Source organism: Peromyscus leucopus, chromosome 3, assembly GCF_004664715.2.
Source record: "Peromyscus leucopus breed LL Stock chromosome 3, UCI_PerLeu_2.1, whole genome shotgun sequence".
Classification (NCBI taxonomy): Eukaryota; Metazoa; Chordata; class Mammalia; order Rodentia; family Cricetidae; genus Peromyscus; species Peromyscus leucopus.
Genome location: NC_051065.1, coordinates 145,345,716 through 145,367,938, shown reverse-complemented (window position 1 = coordinate 145,367,938; position 22,223 = coordinate 145,345,716). Strand labels below are relative to the sequence as shown.

The 22,223-nt window shown below is 46.0% G+C and overlaps 1 protein-coding gene across 1 annotated transcript in view; it reads left to right on the top strand.

Annotated features, from left to right (window-relative positions):
- The window catches only part of LOC114708794 (anoctamin-2), a 185,258-nt gene that overhangs the window by 154,491 nt on the left and 8,544 nt on the right, over positions 1 to 22,223 (top strand). Inside the window, exons 9-10 of the mRNA XM_037204326.1 lie at positions 726 to 800; positions 9,650 to 9,845. Of these exons, the coding sequence (XP_037060221.1) occupies positions 726 to 800; positions 9,650 to 9,845 (271 nt within the window). The remainder of the gene's footprint in view (positions 1 to 725; positions 801 to 9,649; positions 9,846 to 22,223) is intronic.

Sequence of the window (22,223 nt, the reverse complement as noted above, 5' to 3'; positions counted from 1 at the left end):
GATGGATGATTCTTCACCCTTTGGGAGTGGGTGGGCTGTTGTCTGTTTCTCCAGTGTGTGACCCCCCCCCCCCCCAAGACAGTGATCACAGGGACTTTCTTTGGTCTCTTCATTGTGCCTGGCTCTGATGTGGGTACACAAAGGATTCTGAAGAGAAGCTTTTGGCCCAGAAGGTGCTGGGCTTACAGTACAAGCTTTCAGAGGCTAGATGGCACTGTTGCTAGAGCCAAACCAGGTCGGTTCTGAGAGACCAGCATGCAGAGGAAAGCGAGCAGGAGCCTGGGGTCCTGCCTTGCTGAGTTTGATCCTTGCTTACAGTGATGAGTGGCTCCCTGCCAGCTAACACAGTGTCCTTTGCCGTTTTCTCTGCACTTTACAAACACAGCTTCAGACAGTCTTCACAGCCTTTTGTGACTGTCAGAACTGCTGTCTCGATTCTAAACATTTTCAGGGGCTATGAGACAGGGCCTCTCCATGTATCCCAAGCTGGCATCAAAGTCATGATTCTCTTGTCTCAGCATCCTGAGACCTGGGACTTCAGGTGTGTGCTGTCAATCAAAATTAAGAGGGCTATTGTTAATATTGAGAGCAAGAAGACATCAGCTACTACAGAAATATCCATAAAGCAGCAAATGGTTGACATGCAAATTTATGTAAAAAAAGGAGTGAGTCAATAGCTGTTCTTTGTGTCTTCTGATTGTCTCTACTCTTCTGTTTCATCTCAGGATGATGAAGATAAACTCACCTGGAAAGACCGTTTCCCAGGATACTTGATGAACTTCGCCTCCATCTTGTTCATGGTAATTTCTTTGAGCGACCACCTGCCTGGGACTGTGTGCATGTTGATCCTGCTGTGAGTGTGTGTGATGTGGGTAATTTTTTTTTTTTTTTTATGCTGTGGAGTAAGAAGGGGCTGACAAAGGTGAGACCACAGTATTGGATGGTGGAGCAAGAACTTTCCAATACTGATGTCACTGACTATATATGGCTGAATTTGCAATGTCCTCAGAGTGGGATGTGTTCTCGGCCAGACCAAGAACTTGAAGGACTAATACAGAGGAGCTGGCTGCATAATGGTGCTGGACCTTTTGGGTCAAGAGTGGCTCTCTCTAATGCTAACAGTGTCTGGAAGCCACAGAAGAGAGCCGACTGGTCTCCAAGTCTTTAGTATCTCTGTGGATGCTGCATTTATTTTTCTTTTATTTTCCTGTGATTGTGAGAGCTTTTTTATTATTAATTTGTTTATTTATTTTGAGACTTAATGATGTTGGCAGTGTTGAGAAAAGCCAAGGGAAGAGCCTGAGATCGATTCATGGTGGAGTCAGATTAGCAATTTATGCTAGAAGACCCCAGAAAAGGTCATCAAAGGACCTCCTTTGGTCACTAACATCTGACTGTCTTCAATGGGAGGCCCTGTGTAGCTTTCTTTTTTTTTTGTTTAATTAATTAATTAATTTTGCATCCGGACCACAGTTTCCCTTCCCTTCTCTCTTCTCAGTCTCTTCCTTCACCTCCCCTCTGCTCCCCCAACCACTTCTCCTCAGTTTTTATTCAGAAAAGGGTAGGCATCCTATGGATATCAACCTAACATGGTACATCAAGTTGCAGTAAGACTAAACACCTCCCCTTGTATTAAGGTTGAGCAACGTGACCCAGTATGAGGAATAGGGTCCTAAAAGCCAGTAAAAGAGTCAGAGACAGCCCCTGTTCTCACTGCTACGAGTCTCACAAGAGGACCAAGCTACACAACTGCCACATCTATGCAGAGAGCCTAGGTCAGTCCTGTGCAGGCTTCCTGTTTGTTGGTTCAGTCTCCGTGAACTCCTATGACTCCAGGTTAGTTGTTTCAGTGGGTTTTCTTGTGATGTCTTTGACCCCTCTGACTCCTACAATCCTTCCTCCCTCTCTTCAGCAGGATTCTGGAGCTTGGTCTAAGTTTGACTGTGGGTCTCTGCATCTTTTCCCACAAATTGCTGGATGAAGCATCTCTGATGACTATTGGGCTAGGTACCAATCATGAGTATAGCAGAGTATCATTAGGCATCATTACATTGACTTTTTCCCCTTCCAGTCATTTTGGTTCTATCCTAGGTCTCTGGCCATCCATCCTCTAGGTCCTGGTACTCCAGGTGGTATCCAGGGTGGGCTCACTCTCATGGCATGAATCTCAGAGTGGACCAGTCATTGGCTAGCCACTCCCACAATTCCTGTGCCACCCTTACCCCAGCACATCCCGTAGGCAGGACAGACTATGGGTCAAAGGTTGTGTGGCTGTGCTGGTGTCCCACTCCCTCCACTGGAAGTCTTGTCCAGTCACAGAAGATGGCCAGTTCAGGCTACACATCCAAAATTGCTAGAAGCCTTAGCTAACATCATCCTTGTAGATTCCTGGGAGTTTCCCTTGCACCAAGTTTCAAGGGAAGATGCTTGGCATCATGAGGAAGACTGTGGGCATAGCAGTTCAGTGTGTCTGGACCAAACCACATATGCAGTGCAGAAAAGAAGGGGATTATTTTGAGTTTTAAAACTGCAAGAAGCATCATCATTTGCTGAGCTCACTGTCAAGAATTCATTCTGACCTGTTGAGCTCATTGTTTTTATTCATGTTGCCATCATTAACTAATGGGGACAGGTAACATGTAGTCTCAGAAACTTAAATGACCCAGGCCTGGTGTCACATTTCTACAATGGCAGCATTCCGGAGGTAGAGGCAGAGGGGTTTCAAATTTGAGGTTAGCCTGTGCTATGTAGTGAGACGTTGTCCAAAACATAAATGTTCTTAGCTTAGACATCATCAAACTCAAGACCTTGTTCTGCAGGCGAAGTGCAGAGTTGCCAAAGCTTAGCCGTCTAGATTTGTTTTCCTCTCCCTGGCAGACAAGCCCAAGGCATGGAGAGGCTGTTTAAGAGTCCAGTGGTTGCAGTCTGTTCAAGTGTGACGACAGAAAGTTGAGTCAATTCAGTGCATCAGAGACTCCCAGCAGATGCATGTCACCGTTGGAAAGTTCACTCATCACTCAAGAGGTCCTTAATGAATATAATTGTGTACTGAATATTATTCTTAGGGACTAGACAAAGCAGATAATGAAAGAAAATAATAAGAAAAGAGAGTTTATGGACAAGGTGAGAGTGGTGCACACCGGAACCCTGGTGCTTGGGAGGGTGAGAGAGGAGGGTCTTGAGTTCAAGACCAGCCTGGACTGGAAATAAAGATATCTTAAGACATTGTACATGTGGCAAGTAAATAAATAAATATGGTCAATTTCTACCTTTAGTAGTGGTGGGTTAGGATCTTGTAACATGGATTTTGCTGAATTTAGTGGAAATTTCTGGATAAGTATATTTTTCTAGTCTTGCCAAAGACTGCCCAGATAGTACCAGCACTGGGCTAAAATATAGAGGAGGAACAATAGAGCAGACATTTGTGCACTGAGGCTACTCTCACTTTACGGACATTTTCCCACCTCAGAAAGGCCTTGGCTGGAGTGGTTTTATGGGAAGCAGGGGGAGGGGATGGAGGCTGAAAATAAGGACTATGGCAAACTCAAAGTTTATTAAATTCATTAAAACTAGTTCACCAAAAGCTGGTCTCAAAATACATGAAGAAGTACAAACTCAAGAAACTAGATAACTTGATAAAAACTCAAAAGGCCACCTCCATAGGCACCTCACAGAAGAGGAACTCCAGTGGCCAATAACTCCACATTAGTATTCATGGAAATTCTAATTTAAACCATGGTGAAACACCATATGCACTTAACAGACATCTTGTCATTAAGAAGTCTGTCAATAACAAGTGTTGGGAAAGATCTAGATCAAAAGAAACTTGTACAATGCTGGTGGGAGTTCATTTAAGAAATTATTTAAAGATGCCTTTAGAAACATTCTGGCATCACTTAGTAAAACCGAGACTTAAAGCCTAGAGCCCCGAAATTCCATGCCTAGGTGCATGTCCTAGAAAGTCTTATGTGCACACACAGCAAAGTACACATAGGGAAAAATCTGTGAAGCACTGTTTATAGTAGCCCCAAATGGCTAGCAGTCCTTAGGCCTATCCCCATGAGAATGGATACATAAACCGGATCTGTTTACACAGTGAGACCACATAGCCATGAAAATGAACAAGCTAATCATGATACAGAGCAGCATGGGTGGGAAAAAAAAAAAAGGACAAAGAATATACACGGTTTGATTGTTATCAGGCAATGTTTGGAAAGAGGCAAGCCTAGATGGTATGCCTAATGATGCATTCTTAAGTAACAGAATAGTAAAGGTAAAGAAATAACTGTCACCCAACTCAGCAACCTATTAGGACTGAAGGAAGAGCCTGGATAGGAGACAAGCGATCTTGTGTTTGATGTGAGGCAGGCAGGATACACTGGAGTTTGCTTTTACAATTCTCTCTCTCTCTCTCTCTCTCTCTCTCTCTCTCTCTCTCTCTCTCTCTCTCTCTCTCACACACACACACACACACACACACACACACACACACACACACAGAGAGAGAGAGAGAGAGAGAGAGAGAGAGAGAGAGAGAGAGAGAGAGAGAGAATGTTCTGTATGTTCCGAATATAACAAAATTTAAAATTACAAATGCATCTATTAAAGAATACAAGTAAGGAAGTCTCATCAAGATTTTAGCAAGGATCTGTAGTAGGAGAAAGACTAGCTACGCTGATATTTTGGAGTCAGGGGGAAGAGTGAGGAAAAGGATTCCAGGATGTGGCTCCTGGTAAGATGCCCAGTGAGAAGGGCAGCAAACAAGAACAGAGGGGTGTGGCTGTGGCTAAGATACAGACAGTGAGGACAGAGGGAGCCAAGGGTAGAGCAAGGAATGGGTCACCCTGCTGGGAAACTCCCTAGAGAAGGGTTTGCAGAGGAGTCACATGATCCACTGTGCAGTTCAGAGGGGAATCTGGGTGTAGAGGAGAGAAACACTGGTAAAGAAGGCAAGTGTCAGGGAGAGGGATAGTCAAGCAAGAAGCTGCTGCGGTCATTCAAAAAGTGTCCCCAGAGTGGACCAGAAAGAATTTAGTCATGCCATGTAGAACTGAGAAAAGTTGCCAAGCATGGCGATGCATGCTTGTATGTCCTACTACTCCAGGAGCTGAGGCTGGAGGATTGGCCTCAGCCAATGTATTTTACCTATTTATTGCTTTATTACAAGATCAACTCCACAGGGGAAGTCGTTTATAGTTAGTTTCTTTGTATTTTTCTCAGGCTGTCTCCCTGACACCTAGCCTTTAGACAGCTGCTAGGACTGAGCAGTAAACAAATTACAGATGGATGTCAGAGGCAGCTGTGACACAGTGACAAAGCTGTTTGTTTACTGGAGCTACTGTCCCATTCTGTGCCCCAGGCTGAACCTTGTCCCACTGGATCAGCCGAGGTTGCTTCTGCCTTGTGCAATCCTCCTTGCTTTCTAGAAAGTTCTTCCTCCTCCATATTCTTTTCCCAAGCTTTCCCCCTAGCAAACTCTCCAGACATCTGCAGAGTTTTCTTGTCCTCTCCCTTACTCTCCATAAGAGCATCCCAGAAGCTCAGGACCTGAAGCCTGGGGCTCAGACCAGCTGTTTCCCAGTTCATCCTTGTTATATGTGCACAATGGTTTTCGCAACATCAGTTCAGAATGCAAGCCCCAGAATATGGGGACCAGTCGGTCTCTCTTCCTATCTCTTTCATAATCTCAAACTCTGTGTCCAGGCTTACCCTGTATATTAAATATTTTCCTCATGTCTCTGGCCAAGCATCTGACAAGCAAGCAACTTCAAGGGGGGAAGAGTGCTCCAGTTTCCTCTCTGTCGCTGGGATCAATCACTGGTCAGAAGCAACTCAGGGAGGAAACCATTTCTTTAGCTCGCATTTCCAGGTCACATCCCATTGTTGACGACAGTCAGGGCAAAAACCCGAGCAGGAACTTGGAGGAAAAACTATGGAGAAAGGATGCTGTTTTGCCCACTTCAACGTATGTTAAGCTAGCTTTCTTATACCATTCCAGAACCACTTGCCTAGGGATGGTACCTCCCACAGTGGGCTTGGTCACCCTACATTAATTAATAACCAAAACAATCCCTTGAAGATATATCCATAGGTCAGTCTGATCTAGGGAAATTTTCAGTCTAGGCTTTCTTCTCGGACGACTCTAGGCTGTATTAAGTAGACAATGAAACTTAACTAGGACAAAGGTAATGCTTTTTGTTTGTTTTTGCCTGTTTTTTTTTTCCCCCTTACAGTTTAAGAAAGGATACAGTCTATGATGGCAGGACTGTATGGTGGCTGGTCACATTGTATCTGCAGCCAGGAAACAGACAGAGCACAGGAAGTAGGGCTCGGCTAGTATTCTTCAAAGCCCACCTCCAGGGATTTTCTTCCCCTGCAAGGCTCTACCTTCCTAATGTTTCACAACCTTCCAAGTGTTCAAACATGTGAGCCTGTGAGGGACATTTCATATTTACAACATAACATTTTGCAATATTTTTCTATACCACAAAGGTAAAATTATAGGACCAAAATACAAAACCCATAAGGGCTTGGATAATGTGTCCTTGTGTAGTGTAGATGAGTCATTCATGGCTGAAAATCCAGTCTTTAGCAAGCTGGTTTCATTTATGGAACACTGTTACGGAATAGTATTATCCATAGAATGTGGCACATGACCAACCTCCTTTACCCTAGTTGTGGGAGACAGACCCAAAACATGATGTGTCCCAGTGCAGTGGCTTAGAGGTCATCAGAAATATTATTGAATACCTTTAAAATTAACAATTCAACCCCAAATGGTAGAAATGACACTGGAGTCCATGACAAGAGACCCGAGATCTGAAGTCAAGATGAGACTGTTGGCTCAGTTCCACATGGCAGGGCCAATCATGGCTCATCATGAAATCTCATTGACAGAGGGCATGGCAGTTATGAGGGTTAGCTCAAGTGAAGAGGTATTTTGAACAGTGGCATGGAGAAGATACACTGGGGAGATGACGCTGATGATGTCACCATTATCCATTAACACCTCAGCTCTGCCTTGTACCCTCCAAACCTTGGGACAATCAGATTGTTGCGGCTTTGACCTAAGTTTCTTTATGCATAAAACTGAAGGTTGTAGGTAGATAGGTGAACCCTAAATGCTATAATTCTTCATCCCCACTGTGATCCAGGAGTCATGGGGGATAATACAGACCCGGTGGCCAAGAGCAAATGACTTCTTGTTTCCACACCTGTTTCTTTGTCTACAAAACAGTCAGTCATGGGGGCAGGTTGGTGTTCTCTAAGCCTGAGCAGTCTGGGAGCTCTGTGGACCTAGAGATGTTCTGGGAAATCCCATTGGGGAGGTTCAGAACATGGTTTCTACCATGGGGTAGAAAAATCAAGACCAGAGAAATAGAAGTTTACCAAGACTAAGTAGAGGCTAGGGATGGTGTTGGAGGTGATGCTGGCGGTGTTCTCTGGAGAACTCTCCTCAATCTATCTCTAGCGTCCAGGGTCCAGCAGACAAGAGAGTGTGGCGCATCCAGATCTCGGGTTTTCAGGGCCCTCTCATGGCCCTGCCTTGTAGGCGTGATAGTTACCGAAGCCTCAATGGGGGTTAGAACTTCCAGACCAAAGCTGGAATGGCTACCCACTACAGAGAGACTACATCTCAATCAAGCTCCCAGCTGATGGAGCCTCTAAGTGTCATAGATTACACCACACTCATTCCTTTCAGACTCAGAGAAGTCCAGGAGAGGATCCCTTCTCCATCTCCCTCCCCAATGATCCTAAAGCAATGAATATTCTTGGCATTTTCTCCTAGTCTTCTCCCAACACCAAACCAAATGCATGCATGTACACACACACACACACACACACACACACACACACACACACACACTCTGGATTACTCCTCCGTGCCCAGCCTTTGCCACCTCATCAGCACTCCCATCACCAGTCATCACTGTAGAAGTGATTTGAAGTGGGGGGAGGAAGAGAATCTCACACCACATTTTCTAGGCTCTCACGATCAGTCAGTGACAGCCCCTGAGGACCAGGAAGTGAATCATCTACATTGTTGGAGCAGTGTGATGTCATGTACAGGTTTCCCACTTAACAGAGTTGTCCCCCACACCCTTGTCCTGCAGGTTGGTGTTGCTGCTGCATCCCCATCCAAAGAGAGGCTTCCCGTGGAGTGTTTTCCTTCCTGTTATCCTTGCAAACACACACACACACACACACACACTTGCACACATTGAAACACTCTCTCTCACTTGACCATAAAAGACCTCCCCCACCGCCTTTCTTACACCATGGCCCACAGGACAAATGCTAACATTTATAAAGTACACCAGGCTAGGCAGCCCAGTCTCTTACTAGCACCCCAGGCTTCAGCATGCTGGCACCCCAGAGGTCTGCACGGGTCTGTATGTTGACACATCTGTAACTCATTCCAAGCTCACCAGAGTATCATTCACACTGCCTGCAACATGCAGTTCAGACCTCTTCCCAGCCCTCCACTCTCCCCCCATGCCCCTCCCATCTCTTCCCCTCCCCTCCAGAATGTCTCCTCCAGCGTTCTTCTGTATTCCAGGGGAACCGTTCACCTGTTCTCTTCTCACTCCACATTCTAAACAGCCAGTGCCCCATTTCTTCTGCCCCTGAGACCAACCAGTACCTGAATGAATGGTATCATTGGCAGCAAGGGTAAAACATGATGTCCCTTGACTGAAGCAGAGCAGAATGGGACCTGTTCCTGACAGAGGCCTCCCTCCATCCACCCCTTGCTGAACCTTGATTGGGAACTCTTGCTCATGGTATCCGAATGCTTCCGGGAACTGTCCTTCCTTGGCTGGGATGGGGAAAAGGACAAGGGTGAAGACACAGGAGGGTTGGTACTGTAGGTCTAGAGGAATCCCTTGTTCTTATGTTCTAGAGGAGGTAATGTGGACCTTGGAGATTGAGGGCAGGAAGACAAAGGAACAAGAGATTTATTTGTACACCAAATTAGAATCCGTGACTTCAATTCCAAGGTGCCTAGAAGAGAACTCAGTGCTTTTATTCACCTCATCTTGTGCCAACACCACTCGGATTGATCTCTTTTTTCTTTTCTGTGTCTTTTTCCTTTTCAACCCTTTCCCCAATCTGTCAAGCTGTAACTCATTCCTTCTCAGCTCAAACATCTTCAGGGGCTCCCCATTTCCCTTAGTGGATGGTGCAACTAGAAGTTTACTTCCTCCACAGCTATTCCCTGTCCAAGCAGATCTCCATGCTGTGTTCCCTCAGCAGCTGTCTTCGTTTAGCACATAATAATCCCACACCTGTTACTATGGTATAAAAGGAGTTCATCTTCTCTCCATAGTAGGTAGAAAGTTCTAGAATGAAGGAAATCAGGATGTGTTTTACACTCCACAGTGTTCAGAATTCTCATCTTTATTTGTGTTGTGTGTGTTTTAGACTATTGGGATCTGATAAAAAGTGAGGATACTCTGTCTTAAAAATGCATTAACAATCAGAATGCTACATCAGAGTTCAGTGGCTTTGCTGGTCCTTTGCTGCTCACTCAGCAACTAGAGGCTGCTAGCAGCTGATTCGAACGAACGAACAGTAGGCGCCCAATAGTTGACTGCTGATATGTTTTCCTGCTCAGTAACTGCTTCCTTCTCCTGTCTTCTCTGCACAGATCGCCCTCACGTTCTCCATTGTCTTTGGGGTCATTGTGTATCGGATCACCACTGCAGCTGCTCTGTCCCTCAGCAAGGCCACACGCTCCAATGTCCGGGCGACAGTGACTGCAACAGCAGTCATCATCAACCTTGTGGTCATCCTCATCTTGGATGAGATCTATGGTGCTGTGGCCAAATGGCTCACCAAAATCGGTACTGTGTCACAGATCCCCTTTGTCTTGGGTCATCTGGAATGCGGTCGGTTCAGTGTGTGCAAGGCGTTTGAGAGGAGTGACCCCAAATGACAGATGGGACGGAACAGGATTTTGTCCATTTGAGTTGAAAGAGTGAAGTGTGATGGCTGTGTTTTCACAGGGCCTGCCAAAGGGCTTCCATTTAGCAAGAATCCTTCCTGTGCTGTGCATGTCAGAAGACCAAGGGCCTGTATCGCCTGCCTTGTGTGACAGAGAATCACTCCCCTTTTTGTTTAATCTAGGAGGTCTATTTTTTTTTTAACCCAATATAGAAGCAAGGCAGATTCCACATTTCCTGTGAGAAATTACAGAACTCGAGCCCCGCTCATTTTCCCAGCAGCATGTATAAAGTGAAAAAAGCATCTTGATACTTGAACCCGAGAGGGTCTTATCTGGCCTCTCAAACCCTCACATTCCCCGGGCTCTAAGCAGACTTCAAAGAGGCCTATCAGACTTCCCAAGCTTCAAGCCAGTGAGGAAAATGTCATGGCCTCCACATTCAGACGTGTCATTTGAGCTGGGACCTGCTGTTGCCTGAGACACATTCTGGCATGCCTGCTCATTAGCGGGGGGAGGGCCATCACAGAGACCCTTCCATGGTTTGCTTAATCTGGGTGGCCTGGATGCATCTCTTCTTCTTTGAATTGGGGGTTTCCTTCTTTATTCTAGGAACTGGGTAGTCCAGGCTCTTACTAACCTCCTAGGGAAGTCGAGTCAATTGCATGATGTCCCATCTACCGCCTGGTTAGGGTGACAGTCAAATCAGACAGCATTCCTGTGAGGCCTTGAGATTCTGGAGGCTTCTCTGTAGGTGCCTCCCAGTAGCACAGACTCTACCATGAGGTTCACACAGTGGCACACACCTTTCTTGTCCCTGCTGGTCTAGGATCTTACCCTCGGAATGAGAGCGATAACTCTGTTCCCTGGGAGCATCTAACTATGTGGTATTGCCTTCCTTCATGGGTTTCTTGAGAAAAAGCAGAGGGTACTTCTAACTCGGTGTCTTTGGTAATGTGCTGTACCAGGCTCTGTGGAACAGTTAGGGGAAGCACCCCACTCTCCAGGGTACTCAGGGAGCCTTGGAGGTAGGCACGTCACGGGAGAGTAACTGGGGCCCAGCAGGCAGGTGTGAAGGGGAATGACAAGCAGAGGGCAAGTTCTTGGCAAAGAAACAAAATGAGGAAATGCCAAGGAAGGCAGATAAGAAGGGCAGTGAGGAGAGGCTTGCGGGCCACCTGGACAGCGTGCCAGAATTTCAGTGAGTGTAAATGCCAGCAGAGTAGAAAGACCCAAGCTGGGTACACAGGGCAGCGAAGGCATGACACATTTATGGGAGATCAGAGAACCATAGTTTGGTGACTGTACTAGGGCCCAGACAAGGTCACAGTGGAATGGGAAACTGAGTCTAGGGAGCTGACCGACGCCTTTCTTTCTCTTTTGGTAGAGGACCTTATATTCAGGCTGAGGACTCCGCTTTCTTTTATAGACAATGGAATATGTTGCTTTCATATGGGCTTCGGTAAACAGTATGGCCCTTCAGTCCTGATTACCAAGCCAGAGAGAAGTAAGATCAAGGCAGAGGTGGACAGCAGTCAGCGTGTGAGCTTTAAAACTGAAATTTGCCCCCTGCTGAAGGTAACTCGATAAGGGAGCCATGAAAGTTCCCTATTAGTGAGCTGCGCACAGATCGGCACTTTTGATGGCAGGTCACAGTGCCCTGAAGAGCTCTGTAAGTGTTGGGATCTGGAGGGGCACAGAACACCCTCACCACAGACACTTTGCTCCCACCAGAAGGGCAGGGCAGCAGTCAGGTGAGGACTGTCAGGATCATCTTCCAGACTGCTCCACAAAACAAAAACAAGTGACTCCCCTTCTCTTAACTGAGAAGAGAACTGTGGGGCCAAGGTAAGGCCTTCCAGTTGACCACGATCGTCCACATGGAAGAAACAGCAGGAGTGGAAAGGAATGGTCTTATCTTCTGCCCCAACCCAGTACCATAGTGGAGTTTTTGAAGGGCGACATGATGGAGGTTTACGTTTGCAAACTTCCTCAGGAAGGATCGTGGGATGCTAGGATGTCAAGGGATACAGGCAGGAGGCAGTTGCTCCGGTAAAGATTAGTGAGTGTGTCTGTGCCAGAAGTAGAGATAAGGGAAACAGGAAGCCAACGATGGTGTAGAAATTTCTTCCTGGTCCTATGGATATTTTATTTTTCTTATATAAGACAGAAGAGAAAGTGGCCAATAATCATAATTTATAAAAACTTATTAATAAATATTTAGGGAACACTTCCCATGTGCAAGGCTGGACACAAACTGTTGTTTAAGGTCATAAACAAAATGAACCATAGAGCTGTGGGTGTGGCTCAGTGGAAGATCACTTGCCTAGCATGCACGAGATCCTAGATTCAATCATTAGCACCTCACACACACAAAAGGTTGTACCTATCCACATTTCCATATGTGAACCTATACCTGTTGTTTCTAACTCTCCTTCCTTACCTAGAAATCTCAGCCTCCTCCAGTTCACTAAGCCACTGCCCAGTGTCCCATAAAAGATAGCAATACCCTTAGTTTATTCTTAAACACACACACACACACACACACACACACACACACACACACACACATTCCTTTTAGCCCATAATGTTCCTACGCACTGTATGACCAACAGGGAAGTGTATTTTCACTTTATTAAGGTTCAAACTCAGATTCTACCATGAAGATGCAGACTTGTTTTGGTCTAAGTTTGGCACCATCTGCATGCAATGATGTGCTGAGTCTCCGCTCAGGAATGAGTTCACATGGATCTTGGCCCGGTTGTTGTTCTGGACTATCTTAGACTGGATGTTCCCAGGAGGCTCAGAGAGGTATGGCTGTGCAGTGGAGAACACTGAATTCAAGGTTCCAGCAGACAAAGCATTTGAGCCCTGGACTTGGCTTCCTCTCCCTCCAATCCTAGACCATTAAGTAGCAGGGAAATTTGCTAGACGAAGTTGTATCAATGTGTCATTCCACTTCGATTCCTAGGTCAACACTGCCTGGAATGCTAGAAATATGCATTATGGTATAGAGCGATTTGAGGCCATGCACTTTGGACCTAGGTGATCAGGAACTTTCCTATCCAGCTGATCATGCTGTAACTGTGACCTGAATGAGAATGGAGCAATTTCCAATAGGGACCTAGGGAGGAGTGATGGAAAGATGCAACAGGAAAAAAAAAAAAAAAAAAAAAAAAAAAAAAAAAAAAAAAAAAAAAAACCATGGCTACAACTGGCAATATGTGTAAAGAGAAAGTTCCTTATATGTTGATCTATGCCTCATTGCTTCTATCTGAATGAGACTGAATTAGGCCAAGCTATGCTGAGGCAGCACATTCATTTTTACATTCCAGTTGTTTAACATCTTTTATGTATTCTTGCTCATGTTGCATATTTAATGTAGTTAGAGATGGCTCTTTGCTCCATGCAGTTACTCAAGGACCCAGACTGATAGCAAAAGTGTCATCATCACTCAACATCAGCAGCACACAGCTCACCAGCTCCAACAAGTTCAAAGATGAAAAAATTAAAACACATGTACAATTGAGTAACTGTCGATCTTGATTGTCACTTGACTGGGTTAAGAAGTGCCTGTCCCGCTGGGCGTTGGTGGTGCACGCCTTTAATCCCAGCACTCGGAGGCAGAGGCAGGCGGATCTCTGTGAGTTCAAGGCTACCAAGTGAGTTCCAGGAAAAGGCGCAAAGCTACACAGAGAAACCCTGTCTCAAAAACCCAAAAGAAGAAGAAGAAAAAAAAAAAAAAAAAAAAAAGAAAAAAAAAAAAGAAGAAGAAGTGCCTGTCCAAATAATAAAGCATACTGCAAGGTGTGTCTGTGGGAATGTTTCCAGAGAGAACTAAATAAGGAGGAAGATCCATCCTTGGTGTGAGCAGCACTGTTCCATAGACAGGGGCATGGGTGGAATGAACAAGTGGAAAACAGAAAGGCAGCCAACATCGGCCTTCTTTTTGCTACATGGCTGCCATGATGTGAGACGTCGTTCTAAGATCCAAAATTAGAAGGCAAAATAAACTCTTCTCTCATTTAAAATTGCATCTGCCAGGTATTACGTCATGGTGACAGCCTCGCCCCTACCCCACCCCCAACAGTACTATTGATTAGCATAAAAAGCCCTTCTGTTAGGACAGCTCTGTTCTACTTGCTCCACGCAGGCTACAAGGCCCTTGAGGGCAGTGGCTCTTGGCTCTTTGACTGTGTGCCTGCTCACAGTGACCTTAGCACACCTCTTCAGATGCCACGGTCAGTGAAATGCATTCCCTCCTGCATCCATCATTCACAAATAAAATTTTCGCAGCTCACCTCCAGGCTAAGCATTCTGCCAGCCACAGCAGAGACCTCTGGGTGCTTGTATGTATCCACGGTCTTAACTCTGCTTACCTAAAACGACTTCCAGTAAGTACTGAGGTGGATATGGAAAACTTAAAGTTGTGTCGAAAGGATAGAGATGGACAGATACAACAAGAAAGTCAAGACTTCTGGTTTCCTCAGTGGCAAAGAACGCACACTAACAGAGATGCTCACACAGTGTAGGTATGCAGTATACACACAGGCAGAGGTGTGGTTTCAGGGCTTTTCCCAGACCCCGTGGGGACATAGAGCTATCAATAGTGCCACTTTAATGGAAAGACAAATGTGCCAAGCTTAGGGGCTTGCCCAGTCATTATTATGCTGGGTTTACTGCCCCATCTGGCTTCCTGCCCCAGATCTCCTGATAGTTGGGGAAGTTGTGACTGTGTGCCTTGCTTGCCAGGTGCAAACAGCTGGTGCAAACAATCCTAACAAGTTCCTGAGAATTTCCTACAGGCTGTGTGATGGAAGACCAATCAGGCCTATCTGAGGACCACACCTACCATAATATTTATGACAAAAGACAAATTTTGTTAAATGCCTTGAAAGTGATCAACTCAGAAGTGGTAGATAAAAGCTACAGTTGCCTTGCCAGCTGCCATGCGAATAATGATAATGGCTTGTGTGGGGGAAAAAAAAAGGCATACCCTGGAGATATCACATCCCTGGTGAAGCCAGGGCTGAGCTGAATGTAGGAGTATGTAGAGAAATGGCTGGCGCTTGGGAGCCTTGTTTGAGAGTGCACTTGGCTATTCAAGGCTCAATGGACCACATGTATAGCCAGGTTTGGCAGTTATCAGCAATGGGGTTCCAGTGAGAAGGGGGAAAAGTCTGTCTTAATCTTCAGTGATGTATTCTTTCTTAGAGGGACAATGGGTGATAGCTATGGGAAAGGGTCTGGATCCTAGGGGAAGAAGCAATTAAGAACTGTCCAGGACATCAGAACTCTTGTCACACATGTAAACACATGGCCTGGGCATGGTAAGAGGCTTGGAGACAAGGGAAGTCCAGCTGGCCAGCTCTAGGCTTGCTTCTCTCTGCGGTAAGGACGGAGGGTCTTTTAGGCAAGGACACTTCTGAGCCCATACATTTCGTAGTAGAGATGTCTAGTGTTCTTGATCGCTGTAACTCTTGACATTCAGCATAAGCACAGTCAGTTTTGGGAAATCTGCTGATCAGAGGCAAGACGGAGAGGCAGGCTGGTTGCAGGTCCTAGACTGATCATGATGGACTCCACTGGCTTTATGAGATGTCTCTGACTTCAGCTCTGTTCCTCCTCTCTTTCTTTCTCTTCTGTTCACAACCATGTGCAGAATGCTAGTGTGCAGAGCTCTTAAGTACTCTACCCGTCTCCATTGCACCTCTCCAGGTTGCAAGGCTGGCCTCATTATGGGCACAAGAAACACAGGTTAACCCAGTTGAATCAGTGTCTCCAGTTCTTAAGAAAGAGACAAAGTTGTTTGAACAAATGTCACTGTGGCTCACACCTGAGTGTCACTGCCCCAGTAATCTTAGATGAGGCAGGGCTCAGATAGGAAAAAAAGGAGAGGAGAAAAGACCCATGTCTCACTAAGTGCTGCCTTTCACGCCCCATTCCAAGCACTGGTAAGTACTGTGCACACTCTGCCCCACATAGCCTTTTGTTGGTGGTGCTGGTGGCTGTACTTTTGGTTTGGGTTCTTTAAGTCAGGGTCTCACTGTGTAGCCTGGGCTCGACATGAACTCACTGTATAGCACATGTTGGCTTCCAGCTCACAATTCTGCTTTAGCCTCCCAAGTATATAGGCATGCATCACCATGCCTGTCATCTGTCCTATACTTCTTGAGACACAAACAAACTTTCATTTATACCATATACAGCACAGGCACAGACCAAAGGAATTATTCCACCCAAGTTTAGTTTCATGAATCAGTAAGCTTATTGGATCTATTTACAAGATATTTGTGAGGGATTATGTACAAGATCGTGAGTCCCCCAATGGCAGTTCCATGATCATAAGGGCCATCCTAGCATGGATGATGACTCTATATCCCTAGAGCTCCCTGCACAGCACACAGGCTGTCTCTTCTGTTCTTTTCCCAGCAATTGTTAGTGTATGTGTGTATAACCTTGAGGAAGGGCTTTGTGAATCTTGTAAGTTTCAGGAGCTTCCTGAGAAGGAGTGATTGAATTCAAGGACAGATGTTGTTAGCCAACAGCTCCCCACACTGTTTTCATACTTTCTAATTGGTCATTTCTTTGACTTTCCTTACGGAGCTGCTGAAGAAGTTTAGAAATTTGAGCAGGCAAAGGAGTTAATGTGTATGCATGTCTATGTGCACGTGTGCACAGCCACCCACTGCAGAGCCTACCCTGTACTGCAGTTGTAAGCATTTTCCTTATAGCAGAACAGATGTTCTCAATTTATGATGGGCCCATAGCTCAATAAACTCATTATATGTTGAAAATACCATGAGTTTAAAAGGAATTTAATGTACCCAATCTAAGGGACATCAAACATAGCATGCCATGCAGTGTCGATTGGCTCCCCTCATGATCATGTGACTGACCGGAAGCTGTGGCTCAAGGCCACTGCCCAGCACCTTCTGATAATAGCTGTCTGATGGTTCTTTGGCCCCTCCAATTAAAGAATTAAAAGACAGGAAAATAACTAAGAAAAAGTGAAAGAGAAGTTTGTTGGCTGCCCAAGATTCCTTGGGTAGAGATGGAGTCCTGGAGCCAGCAGCTGCTGATTCTAACAAGGTCTGGATTTTTCTAGGTTCCTACTAGTGATATCCTTCCTCTCCTCTGTTAGTCCCAAGGCATCAATGTGCACTTTCTGGTCCTGGATTGGGTCTACAAGCATGGAAACAGCTTCCAATAGGATCCACTGTCTTGGAGCAGGGGTACAGAAGCAGCTGCAATAGGGTCCTCAGTCTCAGGGCACAGATTCAGAAACAAATGCTGGTTGAGGTAGGTTGATCCCAAGCCCCATTTTCTTAGTGGGGAAATAAGGAAAGAGAAGCCTCCTGCAGGTCAAGGCAAATGGCCTACTGTGGGGAAAATAGAAACTTATTGCAATGAAAAGGAGGGTGGCCCTTCTCTCTCCTTTCTCAGGGGTGCATGGCCTCACTGACTATAAATCCTTAGCCCAGGAAAAAGTCGAAATCTAAAGTACAATTGCTTCTGAGTATGGCTTTTACCAATTGTGAAGATTAAATATCACCAGATGGACCATCACAAATGGAGAACATATGTACATTTAACCTCAAAACAGCCCTAACAGTGTACGGAACCTTAATTTTCCCATTTTATTTATTTATATTACTTTTACTAGACAAAGAACCTTGTTGACCTTTGTTTCGAACTTTATTCTTCAGCTTAATTCTTAGCTTCAAAGAATAAATTATACATTAGCAAAAATGGAAAAACTTGAGTGTCTAAGGAGCTGAGACTTAGTCATATTAAAGATCCAAATTTTATTAGATTCAGTGACATCTTGAAGTAGCAAAAATATGTGATGGTTAATTTAGGGGAGAAAAGGCTTATTCTGGCTTCTGGTTTCTGTCCATCCTGGTGGGGAAGGCATGGTGGATGGCATGGATAGGTGTGTGTGATGAGCTTTCTCATAACCTAATCAGGATGCAGCCTGAGCCAGAAGTGGTGGCGGGGCTATAATCCTCGAAGGCCAGTCCCCAGCTACTTGCCTCCACAAGCCATGCTTCCCACCCTAAAGGTTCTGAAGTCTTCCAAAAGACCTCTAGTAGTTGAGAGCTGATTGTCCAACCACAGGAGCCTGTGAGGGACATTTCAAACGCAAACCATAACAATCTACAAACAGAAGAATATGGTTATAAAACAGATGCTCTCAGTAGCTTCTTCAAGTTCTGTAGGAGTTGACTAATGGGTCTGGGAGAGGGCTTAGTCCATAAAAGCACTTGCTATGTAACCAGGGGGAGTTGAGTTCAAATCCCAAGCACCCATGTTAAAAAAACAGGCATGGCAGCATGTGCTTGTAATTCCAGAACTGGGAGACTGAAACAAGTGGATCCTGAAAGTCACTGGCAAGCCATGTGTTGTAGTCACCGTTCTGTCGCTGTGAAGAGACACCATGACCAAGGCAACTTGTGAAAAAACCACACACATATAGTTTCAGAGGGTTCATTCAGGATCATCATGGTGGGAAGAAGACAGGCTGAGAGTTTTACATCCTGATCTGCAAGCAGCAAGCAAAGAGAAGGGGACAGGGGCTGTGTGGGCTTTTGAAACCTCAAAGCCCACTCCCTCACTCACTCACAGTAACACACCTCCTCCAACAAGACCACACCTCCTGATCCTTCCCAAGCTGTGCCATTCTCTGGTGACTAAGAACTCAAATACATGAACCTATAGGGGCCACTACTTTCCAAACTACGACACCATGTTATTTGAAACTATAAGCTTCTGGTTCAGTGAGAGATCCTGTCTTAGGGGAATAGGGAGAGAGTGAGACGAGGACATCTGACATCCTCCTCTGTCTTCCACATGTGTGCACATGGGTGCATGTACCCACACACCCACATGGATACACACACAAAATTTTTAAAAATTGAAAGATGGCTTAACAGTTAAAACTGCTTGTTTCTCGTCCAGAACCTACATTTGGTTCTGGGCACTCACGTTAGGTGCCTCACAACCTTCTGTAACTCTAGCTCCAGGGGATCCCATGCCCTCTTCTAGTATCTGTGGGCATCTGTATACACACACATATACACACAGACACATACAACACACACACACACACACACACACACACACACACACTGAATAACTAAATTATTTTTCTTAAGAAGTTGATTCAGTTCATTTTGCATCCTTCTTAGAAGTGAGTGGTTAAGTGTGGGCTGAGCTGCTGCTGGTCACATCACACTGTGTGCACTGAGATGGCTTGAGCCCATCATGGCACATCTCTCTACAGCCTCATTGTCTCGGTGCCCAGCCTTGCTGACAGCATTTGCAGCTGGATGTGTGTGAGCTCTAGGGTCACAGCTCCTTGCTGGGGTGTGCCCACCCTTATGGTACTTCAGATATCACCACTGCTCGATTCTTTGGACCCATCTTTCCTCCACGGTAGTTGGTCTATGATCCACCTTCTTAGTATGACCTGCTCCTTCCCCAGAAGGCACTTGACATGCAGTCTGGGGAGCCTTCCTGGGTTTCTGTCACTCCTTCATCCTGTCAGAGCAGACGCTGGGCTGTGCGCTTGGGGGTCTCAGCTGAGATCAGGTGTGCATGCAGAGACACAAATGGCAGCCAGAAAAACAGTCTCATTTGTGCCTTTGGTTTTCTTTCTTTCTTTCTTTCTTTCTTTCTTTCTTTCTTTCTTTCTTTCTTTCTTTCTTTTTTAAAGACTTAAAATTTGTTATTCGATGACTTCATACATGTGTATATGAATGAAATGCTTCATGATTTTTTCCATCCCCCTCCCCTGCCAACCCCTTCCTACAAAACCCTTTCCTACATTCATTTTTTGTTTTGTTTTCTTCTGTGACCCCCCTGACATACAACTCCCCAATTACTCTCTGTAAGTGGAACTAGCCGACCAACACATCTTCTTCATTTTCTCACTTAAGCACAGAAGCCCAAGTCTCTCCTATTAGTCAGTGATATCACACACACACACACACACACACACACACACACACACACACACACACACCGAGCCAGGCAGCACAAGCCTGTAATCCTAGCAACTTGGGCGGCTGAGGCAGGAGGATCATGAGTTCAAGGACAAGCTGGGCAACTTAATGACACCTTATCTTAAAATGAAAAGTAAAAAGAAGCAGGGTGGTAGTGGTGGTGCACACTTTAATCTCAGCACTCAGGAGGCAGAGGCAGGTGGATCTCTGAGTTCAAGAACACCCTGGTTTACACAGTGAGTTCTAGGACAGTCAGAGCTACACAGAGAAACCCTGTCTCAAAAAAAGCAAAAACAAAAACAAAAAAAGAAACAAAAAAAGAAAATGAAGGAAGGAAGAAAGGAAGAAAGAAAGGAAGGAAGGAAGGAAGAAAGGAAGGAAGGAAGGAAGGAAGGAAGGAAGAAAGAAAGAAAGAAAGAAAGAAAGAAAGAAAGAAAGAAAGAAAGAAAGAAAGAAAGAAAGAAAGAAAGAAAGAAAGAAAAAGTAGAAAGAGTGTTAAAGCTGGAGCTCAATGGCAGAGCTCAGTGTATTTAGCTGGTATACAAGTAGCCTGAGGTTTGTTTCCTTGTATCAGAGCAGCAGAGAGTTCTGAACTGGAGTACTGAGCCCCTGCCTCCCCCTAGTTTTTCCTGCATGTCTGGAGAATTGCACCCCTTCGTAATTACAGCCCATCCAGGATAGGGCCCGTGACACCATGTCCCCTCCATGCTTCTTCATTGCTGGTAACCTCTCTATTAGAATCATGCCCTTCGTCCTGGTTCTGGCTGGGTAAGGGAGAGTGTCAGCACAGCATCCACTAAAACAAGGGGCTCCTAGGGTGTGATAGCCCTTGCTCCAAGACTCACTGCTATACCATATAGTATGGTGAGACAGCGGCCTGGCCTCTCCAAAGTGCAAGTTAGTAGCATAACAGAGAAGCCCTCCATGCTGTGGGACTGGTGAGGTGCTGCGCTTTTTGAGGATGCCCTTCTCCTTCACTGGACCTCACTCAGGTGAGAGGTTGCCAGTCAGTGCTCCCTGAACTACATACAGCAGGGGACATCAGCTGAGACACTCTCAGCTCCCTCAGCCAATCAGCTGGCTGCCTAATTACCCAGCTGGTGGCTTCCCCAGAGGTGATTCTCTTCGGATGGCAAGGCAACACTATTGCCCACTGAGACTCAGCCAGTCCCTGTACCTACCCACTACCTACAGGGACAGAGGGCAGACTCGCTGGTTCCGCTATCAGGAAAGCTCAGCCACCCTGGGAGAGAGGCAGAGAGAGGAGCTTCCAGGTCCAGCCACACATGTTTAGACCTTCCATGCTTCTGAAGCCACAGTACCAGGGCTGTCCCAGCTGAAACATACGGAGGCATCTTCCTGATTTTGTCTTGACTGGGCTGCTGGAGAGACCAGGTACAAGACGCAGCTTTCCCAAGACTGTGTGCCAGGCATCTTCTTGTTGGCTATGATGTTTCCAGATGATTAGGAGGGAGCTCTGGGGACTTTGAGTCCTAAGCCGGCCCCCTGGGACTAACCTGGGCTTTCACACTAATTATCTTCCAAGGCAGTTTACAGCTGGGTCATTAGCACTCAAGTGTTTTAGTGACACAAGGCAGCAGAGGTTGACACTTACTAAGCAGGGTAGCGGGAGGTGGGGGTGGAGAGGTAGGGGTGGGGGGATGGGCTGTGGGGTGGGAGTGTGTGTGTGTGTGGGGGGGTGGTCAGTAAAGACATTGTGTTTGAATCCTGTCAGATGTCTCCTCCTGGTTCTAGATGAAGTCCTGTAGGAACTCCGCTCCATGGGTTGAGAACAGGTGACCCCTTCAGATGGCCTCTAATCCACCTTCAAAGGCCCTCTCAAGGGGGTGGGATTATGTCTAGCCTTCCTCCTCACCCTGTCAACACTGGACACTCCTTTAAGTCCCCAGAGCGACAGGATGGAAGGACACTTCATTTGGACTGTTTTCTCATGAGGCCCAGATTCAGACACCAGAGTCTTATGAGTGGATCCTGCCCAGCGACCTGACACACAGATGGATGTGGGTGACCCGTACACATTTTCCCACCCGTGTATGAACTCTGAGAATCTGCATTTCATATTTCCTGGCACACGGTGGTCTCTGTGGCAGGCAGGTGTAGCTCCCTGTGTTGGATTCTGACAGATTCAAAAGCCTGACCATAGTACCTAACATCCCCCCCCCACTCCCCGCCCCATTGCCTCCCTCACTCCAAGCTTCCCTGAGGCCCTCCCTCCCTAGAAGGCGCACTCAAATGCTCCCCTTGGCCACAGG